Source organism: Pholis gunnellus, assembly GCF_910591455.1.
Source record: "Pholis gunnellus genome assembly, chromosome: 8".
NCBI lineage: Eukaryota > Metazoa > Chordata > Actinopteri > Perciformes > Pholidae > Pholis > Pholis gunnellus.
Genome location: NC_136534.1, coordinates 25,418,717 through 25,430,012, shown reverse-complemented (window position 1 = coordinate 25,430,012; position 11,296 = coordinate 25,418,717). Strand labels below are relative to the sequence as shown.

General features: G+C 42.6%; 2 protein-coding genes across 2 annotated transcripts; both read right to left on the bottom strand.

Annotated features, from left to right (window-relative positions):
* Positions 1-217: 217 nt before the first annotated feature.
* s100a1 (S100 calcium binding protein A1) lies at positions 218-3,585 on the bottom strand. Its single transcript, XM_079165140.1, has 3 exons — positions 3,524-3,585; positions 1,361-1,523; positions 218-539 (listed from the first exon to the last, which is right to left on the bottom strand). Exons 2-3 carry the CDS (start codon positions 1,499-1,501, stop codon positions 351-353), a joined length of 330 nt encoding a protein of 109 aa, XP_079021266.1. The 5' UTR covers positions 1,502-1,523; positions 3,524-3,585; the 3' UTR covers positions 218-350.
* A 3,093-nt stretch (positions 3,586-6,678) lies between these two features.
* On the bottom strand, positions 6,679-9,915 carry tlr18 (toll-like receptor 18; the record flags this gene model as incomplete). Its single annotated transcript, XM_079164459.1, has 3 exons — positions 6,679-7,146; positions 7,265-8,447; positions 8,930-9,915. The coding sequence occupies 3 exons, from the start codon at positions 9,913-9,915 to the stop codon at positions 6,679-6,681; spliced, it is 2,637 nt and encodes an 878-aa protein (XP_079020585.1).
* Between the last annotated feature and the right edge of the window lie 1,381 nt (positions 9,916-11,296).

Genomic DNA, 11,296 nt, shown 5'->3' with positions numbered 1-11,296 from the left:
GAGGAATGAGATGACGTCAGGACCGTCATGCATTACCCCCATCAGACACTGGGTGGTGCCAGTGGGCTTATTAACACTGTTCCTCATGTGATCTGGTTTTGGGTTACTCAGGTTTCACAACGCAGCAGCGTTAATCGATCTGGAACAGATTTCTGTAATCTTCTATGAAATGAGTATTAATCAGTGCAGCTTGCATCTTAAAGACGAGACATGTACGAACAGGATGACATCTTTATTGAGAATGAAGACTTTAATTTATCTTCCGAGTCATTACAAGGTGCTGTGATTAAGCCGAATCCATACAAATGACTTAAATGTATAGAAATTGTTATTGATTAAGTTGTGAAACATTAGACTTTCTTGGAACCAGGGCGCGCCTTGTTCTCTCCGCTGCTCTCGTGGCAGCCGATGAAGAACTCGTTGCAGGCGACGGTCAGCGCAGCGACCAGGACGACAAACTCCTGGAAGTCCACCTGACCGTCCTTGTTTTCATCCAGGTCGGACAAAATCTTATCAACCACAGCGGGGTCCTTGCTGGCCTGAAACGGAAGCATTGGGTAGATCCCATATTAGTCGATCTTTTATCTGACTGGGGAGGGTCAAAGCTAGAACGACCCCGAGCCTGGTCCAGTAACATCAGTGGCCTCATCTATGCATCCACAGCGCCGTCCTCGGTGCTGAAGCAGCAGGAGGATTTGTAACTGAGACTTTCCCTCTGACAGTTTCATCTTGGACCTAGAATATTCTTTGCACCCCTTAAAAACCTTATCAACATGCAAATTGTTTTTCTTATACCTGATAAGAGAAAGTAGATTTTCCACAACCCATTTGCAGAATTTAGTCCTTTTTCATTTGACAAAGTTTGATCACGAACACGTTGTATTAGTCTGCGGTCATGTTAAGATCAAAGTTGGACCAGAATGAGTTTTTCATGACTACAAAAGACGCCGGTTCTCTTCAGAGTATCTACGGTAGCCCCGCATGGACAAACAAAACACTGCCTCCACGTCAGGTCAGAGATTTAACGATAATAGTTGAAATAAGTGTCCTGTGGATTCTAGATCCAACAGTACTTCCTGGTATATACACTTTGTATTCTACATCGTATTAGGGTTAAAAATACAAAAGTATCAACAGTGAATATTTGAATTAGTTTCAATACTCATTTTCCGCTTTATTGATGTATGATACACCAGCTCTGTTTAATTAAGAGTTGTAACAAACTATTCATCTTTTTAAAAAGAATATAATATTTTATGTTATGTCAACTTTCCCCCTGTGGCATAAAAAACCCATCAAGGTATCGAAGTCAGAAATTCCAGAGTATTGTGAGTTGAAGCAAAACCAATAAGATACTCACTGCTAAGAAATCGCCGAGTTCCCCATTCAACAGGTTCTTCAGCTCCGCTTTGCTCAGCTTGTACTTGTCTCCTTCTTTCCCAGAATAGGAGTGGAACACGGAGATGAGGCCCTCCATAGCGGCTTGCAGTTGGGTACTCATTCTGTAGTCTTACAACGAACGCCTTGAAGGACAAATGCAGAAAGTCACCAAATACACTGTTTTACTGCAGATTAGTTGAAGTCATGAGGAAAATGGCATTTTAGCAAATTTGTAGATTTCCAGTGTGAGAAAAAGTTCGATCAATCAGAGTGTGATAAAGATCTGTATGCAGAGGACCAGCAGCCTCCATTAGAGCAAATGACTCTGTGGGAGGAAAACACTACAAATGTACTCAGTAACCAAAGCGGTTACTCTGGATGAAGGGCAGAGGGTCAATTGTTTTTTTATGTACTGAAAACTTTTCCTGAAAGTAAAACAATGAGGGAATATACGAGGCATTGTGTTGCTTAGACTTGCCCCGAGGAACCGTTTTTATCTCTGAAACCAGTTTAATCTGTCAAACCATCGACTTCAGTCAGTGGAGGAGATGCTGCTCATGTTAGTGTGGAGGAAACAAAACACGCTTCAGCTCAAGTAATAAAGGTCCCACTTCTGAAAGCCTTTTACTCCACTAACATGAACATAGAGTAAAGAAAGCATTACAAGTTGCAAAAAAGCAAATCCCAACTCTCTAAACTGTTCTTTTAAAACTGGGTATTACATTTAAATTCAAAGGTCCAGTTAGAGAATTTCCTCAAGCAAAGGTCCCGAACACACGGTTATATGTGGGAGTTCACATTTGTTTAAATAAAACTCAGCTAACGATGAGTCGGCTTCGGTCCTTTTTATGTACAATCTCCAGACCAGAAGCAGATAAAAACACCATTTTACACTAAACAGGACTAACTTCCTTAAATAATTAAGAAACCTAAACATGGTCATTAATGTCTGAGGCCTTCCCCATGCCTCCAACTAACTACTTGATTATGTATTAAGTGTCATGATTATTACATGAACCATTTTAAATATTATTCAGCACAAGGCATCTGTATGAGACTCGCCAAGCTTTAGAGTAACTAAAGTAAAACAATCAGATTATTATTTAACACAGCAGGAGTGTGATGACGTCGTATAAAGACCAATAAAAAGCCACACAGGGCGGGATGGGAGGTAGTTAATTCAAGCAAACAAGACTATCAGTAAGAAGACCAGTGTTCATGTCCGAAAACTGTATTTAGAAGTTAGTGATGTTTGTGACGCGTTTTCCATACTTGCATTTATGTTTTACTGAGTTATTTTAAGCCAAACCATGATGATCTTCCAGAACTACAACAAAGTGCTTTTGTTGCCTGAACCAGAGCAATTTTTTTTTTTTTTATTCACAACAGTTTGGTCACCCACCTCAAGGCCAGAATAAAATACAGGTGGAGGAGTTGAAACGGTTTGAATATCTAAACTTACACCTCCTGCCCTTTCACTAGCAGACACCGGAGATGGAAGCTGCCACATGGGGGGGGTCACTCTCCTCCACCCTCAATGAACCAGTGGCGCACAAAAGGACAGACCTCCTGCAGGGCAGCCTGCACATAAACTAGATTCAGATCTTCTTGCGTTACCTTACATGGACTATACCTGGAGGATTAACGGTGTGTCATATTTCATCATTTGAATGTCTGGTGATTCGTATCCTTGATTGTCTGATGATCCTCTTCTATATGAGAAGAGACGCGCTTTCATAAATAATGCAGGGTTGTCAGTCTGCGTGAACAAACTCCCTCTCTGCGGTTAGAGAGACATGGAGTGAGTGCTCCATCACTTCGCGATTAGTCTCCATGATTGCTGATAATCAGTCACTCCCGCCGCGATCAGGGAGCTAATTAAAATCCTTTGAAATGTCAAATGCAAAAGCGGGTGTTAATTAACTGAGACCGAGACTAAAGCACGAGCATTTGGGGGAAATTGTCAACAACCAGACTGCAGATGCCACTCCACAAGAAACTAAAAATAAATGTAAAAACTAATAATAAAAAAAAACTGTTTTACTATGTTTCCTAGTTGGCAGAATTCATTTTGAACTCTCGTCTCGCAGAACTAACTTTTAGCAGTTAAATAGCAAAGAAACACCAACAAGTGGGAACTCACCTGAACACTGACAGCTGCTGGTGGAAGTGGAAGTGGAAGTGGCTTCAGCTCTCATCTCGTCAGTTATAAGGGCTCCTCTCACCTGTGTGCAAATGAGCCCGAATCAGATAAGCCCCTCCCCCCCGGAGCCGCCAGGCCATGAAAGGCGACCACACGCGCTCTCCTGTTGCTGCTCCTGTGTTCACCGCGTCATGACAGGAGAAGCACATCTGTGATAACGCGAATAACGCGGATTATGACCATTTAAGGGGAAGGGGAAGAAGTCAGCACGTTAAACTCCTACCGACACATAGACTGACCCCAATTATACATTACTAAGAAACAGCCGTTGTAAGTGTTATTTCTGACTTGAATTAGTTATTTAATTATAGTCACCTGAAAATAAACCCCCAAAGAGATCATTATTAGTTTAAGAAAAGTATTTCAATATTGGGTTAAATAAAAATGTTCTACAAATCATAGTTTTTTATCACAATCCACATTTCTACATATATATAATAAACATTGTTACTTCAATATAAAATAATTAAAATAAACCCAATGTCATTCAAACAAAGTGCCACTATTATAGGAATTAGAAGCAGACATCTGAAGTCCTCTTTTCACAGAATGCAAAGTGTTGGGGTTGATTTACATCAGTATCTCCAGATCACCAGTATAAAGGCTTTATGGATATTTGCATGCTTCTAGTTAAAAATTAGCCCCATTTCTCAAAACTAAAGAGCATTTGACACAGTTATGCAAATAAGAAGAAGGTCGCAGTATTACAGTGTGAGATCATCTGAGCGCTCAGCGTTCCTTCAGGGACAGAAACGTAAAACATGTGCACAACGCAATATTGTATTTTCAGGATGGAAGGCCTGGCGTTATCTTGACCCAATATAATGTTTCCAAATTTCACATTTGGCTACATTATTAATGAAAACCTGAAACTCTCTCAGCAGATCAGAGCCAGATTTTCTGTTCTCTGTTTGAGGAAAAGTAAAGATGAAACCCTTTCTTTGACTTGATTAACTGAGACCGACTTGTGTGAGAGTAAGCCTCTCATCTCTCTTTTGTGTGGGAAACCAAAGTAACCGTCTCCGATTACTGCTTTTAAAACCAACCGCAGAGATCCACTAGGAGTGGACGTGAGACAGTCAACATAATCACACAGCCGTGACTTCAACAGTTTATTCCTTTACACACTAATACATAAGAATTATGAATGTGTACAGTATTTTACAAGTAATAAAAACGAGGCACATACTGTACTTTAAATATAATGAGTAGAGCAGGAACTACACAGATTACCAATATGTGTCTGATGTGATTCTGTGCACAATATTTTATAACACTTTAAAGAAGTCTGCATCATCTGCTGACTCTGTAACTCATTCATCTATTCATCCTCTCATCATGCTCTCTCTCTCTCTCTCTCTCTCTCTCTCTCTCTCTGCAGGGCTTCAACCAGAAAATAATGAGTTCAAGGGTGTCATCTACTGGCCATTTGCAAACTGTACAAATGACTTCACATGTAAACCTGTAAAAGTGTCTTTCTTTAAATTGTTACATTACACCGACTCAATACTGCATGTGAAAGTGAAAGGAAATAAGTCATTTGGAAGAACTTTGGAGAAACATGAATCCTCAAGTGTGAGCATGCACACTACACTAAGTAAAAAAAGATATTTGACAGCAATGCAATTGGTGATAATACATGTAATAGTTAAATACGGGAGCAGTCAACTTGAAACACGAAGGATCCAAAAAAAAATTAAATGATCATCAGTGCAAACTTCAATACCTGATATACAGTGTGCAGGAGCGCTATGAATGTTTTGTTTCCAACTATCACTAAGCATTGCCCATCCTCAAGAGCTTAAATTACCAACGTAAGCATGTGTATAAATGAGCATACGTTCATCCATCCATCCATTATCTTCAACCGCTTATCTTGTTCAGGGGCTGGAGCCGATCCCAGCTGACATGGGGCGAAGGCAGGTTACACCCTGCACAGGTCGCCAGACTATCGCAGGGCAAACACAATTAGATTCATCATTTAACGTAAGCTGCATGTCTTTGGACTGTCGGAGGAAGCCGGAGAACACGAAGAGAACCCACGCTGACACCGGGAGAACTATGCAAACTCCACACAGAAGGGCCGTCCAGCCGGGGATCGAACCCCGGCCCCTTTGAGGCGACAGAGCTAGCCACCACACCACCATCCAGTTTATGATTACCGCAGCAGAATTTAGGGACCTGTAAATGTCTCGACACTGGGAAAAATAACGAGTGTTGTTATTGCCACCTGAGGGTTGTACTGTCACTGAAATAGAGATATAATGGTTCCATATCATAAATGTCTGGCCACAGCAAGGCGACAGATAACGGAGAAAGGGACGGGGTCAAATAATTGAAGTCGTTTTGCAGTTTGAAACGTTCATATTGATGCTGTAGTCGAATGAAATTTTGAAATTTAGAATTATATTGTACTTCAATTGCAGAGTCAAACAAGACTAAGTCAACATTATTATGAAGTGTAATTTATATCGGGTTTTCATTCAAATGGAATATAAAATCCTAAAGTTAAAAACGTAAGCTTTGATGACAGAAGAGTTATTGCACATGACTCCTACGACGTCATTTGTGTTCGTACCTAAAAGAAAATTTTAAATACGAGAAAATTGGCGAATGCGGCATGTTCTCCTAAATCCCTGAGAGGTACGAATCTGTTCGTACTTGCATGAGGCCCATTGTGAAGTGTGTCCTGCGTGGCCTTTGACATGGCCCTGGAGCGCTCATGATCTCATACCTCTGAGGGCCAAGAATGTAACAGAGCACGGCCCTTTCACATTGTGGCTCCTGTCACCACATCTTCCCAGCACCAGCGCTTGTTACCCTGAGTGCGACATGGGAGATCTCATCTGTGGCCTTTCAGTGGCTGTCAGCTGGCCACCCCGGCACTGAGACGCTCAGAGGGAGAGCGGAGCAGAGGGCATCCAGCTCCAACCCTCGGGGATAACATGACAGAATGCCATTGGGCAGGCTGGGGATCGTGTTATTGTCATCATAATGAGATGTTGGCTTTGGCATAACCCGCACACAAAAGGCTACCTGGGTTCAGGCTTTTACTGAGACAATACTGTATAATATATATTTTTCTAACCCTTTGGTCAAAATGCAACCACGGGAATTTGTCTCTGATTTGACAGCTCATCGTTATTCCATTTAATAATGTCATTCTTGGGTTCTGCTCCTTTGTCTGCATTAGAGTTAGCTACTCCTGGGTTCCCAACTTCCATGGGTGTCAAAATCACAGAAATGTTTCCCACAGATGATGTCCTGCTCCTGACACTGTGCGCCCTCCTCCGCGTCATCGTTGGCTTGCCCAGGACACCTCTCAGCTGCGCCCAGAAAAACGCCTGCTGGCTGACCTGCTGGGGCCACTCTAGGTACGTCTTGGTGCTCAGCATCTTCTTGAGCTTGCAGTACTTGCTGGGCAAGGAGCTGGGATCCATGGGCTCCTTCACCACTAGTATGACGTCGCCGAAGGACTTTCCCACAGCTCTCTGCTGAGCGAAGTACAGCTCGTAGTTGCACCACTCGCTGTTCACGAAGTGTTGGGAGAGAACAAATATGACCTGAGGATGAAGACAAAGAAAGAAAACATGGATTACAATTGCTTCGTAATATTGTGTTTTATTCTGTATTGTTGTCTTCTGCCATCTACAAGTTTGTTACAAAACTACACTTTGGTACCTTACGACTGCTTTCGATGTTGTCAATGATGTTATCGATGATCCACCTTCCTGGCATGAAGTCCCTCTCATGGATACACAGACGATAGGAGTTCCCATTGCTCTCCAAACAAGGCAAGAGCTGGTTCCTCACCCAGTCTGCATCAGAGTGGCTGTACGATATGAAGGCATGATAAGTAAAAGTCCCACTTTCCCCAGGCGCTTTTTCCTTGTGAGCTCTGTATTTGGCCCTGATGATCTGATACGTGGCTTTAGTGTACCACGGGAGGTCGAAAATATAGCATATCAGCATCAATATCAAGATCACCGCTGCCGTGGTGGCGATGCAGATGATGATAACTAGTCTGATATCACACGCCACTTGACCCGGGATGAATTTGGATATGACTGTGTTGAGCAAGGCCTCTGGGTGGTAACACCTGTAGTTCCAAGGCCAGTCCGTGAGGTTAACCTTTCCTCTGGACATTGTGTCCTGGACGAAAGCGTGGAGCTCACAAGTGCAATGGTAAGGATTGTTCCCTGCCCTCAAGCGAGACAGTTGAGGCATGCCCTGGAAGGATGCCCTGCTTATGAGACCAAACGAATTCCCATCCAAAGCTAGGAACTGCAGTGAGGGACTTTCCCACATGGATGGGATGAACTTGATTTTATTCCCACTCAGCAGGAGCTCTTTTAGGTCGGTGGCTTTCTTAAAGTACGTAATGTCCAGCTGGTCCAGTGTGCAGTAGGACAGGTCCAAGTAGTGTAATGTGGTGGGCAGACATTGGAGGGCTTCACTCACCAACGGGTTATGGTGAGCGATAAGCCGAGTGATGTTTTTTTGCCAAACACAGTCCCGACTATTGTCGGCAGATCCCAGTTTGTTGTTGCTTAAATCCAACACCTGCAGCTGCTGGAACTCCCTCGTTAGCGATGACAAGACTTTCAAACTGGTCAGGTCATTGGAGCTCAGTTTGAAGGTGTGAAGATTTGGCATGGCGCCCTTGTAATCACACCGCTGGTTGAAGATGAACTCGTTCTCCAGTCGATTGTTGGAGACATCCAGAACCTCCACGCCTTCCATCTCAACCCAGGCGTCGCAGGGCACACTGTTGAAGTACACATGCCGTATAGACAGTTCCTTAATTTTGTTGAACCAGGTGAAGCGCCAGTCAAATCGCAGCACATCTGGATTGCTGACATACCTACAAGAAATAGAGATTCATAGTGTTCTGTAAGTGCACATGTAAAGCAAACTTCTAATGATCATTTTTAGCTTTTTGTGATTATTGAAAATCCTAAAATATATTGCCTTTGTGTACCAACTGTGGTGTTTTGTTTTAAAAGTTAATTGTGGAAATATTACAAGTCAGCTATAAATCATGTACGTGACGTGTAGTGCTGCCAATGTGCTATAAACCCAAATGGTTATTTTTAGGAATTAGATTAGAAATGGTTCAGTTCTGGAAGCTTGCTCTGGAGGAGCTTGCAGTTCATGCATTTGGTTAAATTGACAAAAAGACTTCCAGTTTCACTTTTTGTTTTTTGTGGTTTTAAGATCTCACATATTTTGGGTTTCACTTGAATTATAATCATAATTTGTGTGATCGCAAGATCATGAATTCCTGTAGAATATACACTTAGTAAACACTACGTGAATACGTTTTCACATGATGGAGGTACTCACCAAAGATCCAACTTATCCAGTGCCAGGTCTGTGATGCTGGAACCTGCTCCGCTGTCAACAAATGTGGGTGAACGGGCAAAGTCGATGTACTGAAGTCTCAGCCTTTTGATGGGGGTGACTTGTAAGTTTATCAAAGCCATCCGGAGGAGATTCTCATTGAATTTGCCTCTGTGAAAGATGAGCTGCTGGGCTGTGATGTCTTTTAAACCCTGGAAAATGTCCTCCTCTTCCAAGTAGTACATGAACTCAAAGAGGTTGCGGAATTGGATGACACTGAAGGTCTTGTTGGCGAGGTCACGTAGCATGTGAGGGAGAGCATTTGGCCGTTGATCTATGGCCATGTCAAAGCCCATCTGCTTTGTTTGGATGACTTCTAAACTTCCAGGCTCGTAGTAACTTAGATTGGCGGAACATTTAATTGCGAAACCTTGTAACCTGATGTTCTTCAGGGGCTGAAAATCTGATTTCTTTAGCCCCATCACCAAAGGGCCACCCATAGACAGAACTTGGAGCTTATCAAATTTGGAGAAGCTTTCCGCTAACGTTGCATGTTTGTAAAGGTTATTGGACATGTAGAGCTCTTTCAGATTCAAAAGAGGAGTCAGAGCTGTGGCAGGAATTTCCTGCAGGGAGTTATTGAAGATGTCGAGATGCTCCAGCAGTGCGTTGTTTTTAAAGGCATCATTTTCAATAAGGGAAATGTTATTGTACTGCAGCTTAAGGATGCGAAGCTGAGGGAGGCGGAGGAAGTCGTCAGCATGGACAGCTTGAAGTTTGTTGTAGGAGAGATCTATGTCTTCCAGTGTGGATGGAAATTGTCTCCACGGGACACTGTCGAGCTGTCTTCCCAGACAGTCTGCCGCGCGGCCAAAGTTGTAGACGCGACAGGGTCCTCCGTCAGTGCTGGTGGTGCGGGGTGAGGATGGAGTCGGGGATGTGAGTGCTCCAAGAAGGAGAGCACTAAAATGAAGCAATTCCCAAATCATCAGACAGACTAGTAAAGGAAAAGAAAAGGAGAGATTAAATGTTGGCATTATATTCTTTACTCCACAGTTGCAGAATATCGACCCAAATTAATTTTTTGGAAGCAGGGGTACGTTTTGTCACTAAATACCGGTACTGGCCCTTTTACTTTGCGTGAGAGTCTCCACTTTTCTCCCAGTATTTCTCAGAATAATACTTTTAACTTTGTGTGCTCTTTATTTCTGTCTGTTTTCTTTAATTGAATTTCTTCCTAGTCTCTGTGCCTTTGTATGCTAGTTCGTGTTTTTCTTCCTCCCTCTGTGCTTTTATCCTGTTTTCTTGCTCCTCCTTAGCTGTAATTCAGCTCCATCATCACAACACTGCTCCTCTTCACAATAAGTACTTTGGGTATTTGTTTACTTTTTACTATTGAGTAAAAATTGCTGCTTTTACATTTACACATATATAAGTAAATAGGCACCGGTCAGAGTGCTTCTGTCGGACCATAACCATGTTCCAAAGAAATTGTGCATGTATGTATATGCAAAGTTATTTGTTGTTTATATTTTGGGAAAACCCGCTAAAATTAGGCGATAGAATAATTTCCCATTGCGAGTTGATTTCATAATGGGGGGGGCATCATGCATTTAGCTGTGTGTGTGTGTGTGTTCATCCGTCTGTCTAATCTTGTTTACTACAGGAAACCATCGGTCAAATATTGTTTTTGCTCAATTACGACTGTGTGCTCGAGGCCCTCTCTTGGTTGTGGTGACTCAGTGTTGTGGGGTGCGGTTGGGGCAGCAGGTAATCAACACCTGCTTCAGCAGCAAAAGGCATATCCGACAATAGGCCGTGATAAAAACAAGCCTCACGGTCTGTTGCAGGCCACATTTTTGCCTTTGTCGTGTCTCCATCAAAAGTCGTGGATTTTTAAAAACAAAATAGAGGACATTCACATTTTTAAAGAAACCCCAAAAGCAGGCCTACAAATAGCACTGAGAGACAGCAGAGACATCAAGATGAAAGATGCATGACGTGACAAGATCATCTACAAGATCTTTGAGCAATTTTCTGTCATTTCCCATTAAATCACAAATGTGCCATTGCAGAATAAACGGACGTTTAGTTCGTTCTGCAGGGTATGTGAACCTTGCTAGACCCACAACAGACAACAGGCTTCACACATCCCTCCACCTCCAGTCATTATGTGCTCTCAGGCGTCACATCTGCAGTGGAAAAGACAGACTCATCCATATAAAATAGACGTTTTCATTGCTCCCCCCCCTCACACAACAGCACTCATTGCAGTATAAACTGCACAGTACTTACCCGCTCAAGAATAGTTTCCCTGCTCAAGGCTGTTAATGCAGATTCCTTCAAATCCCCTCTTCTTCTAAGCCTATT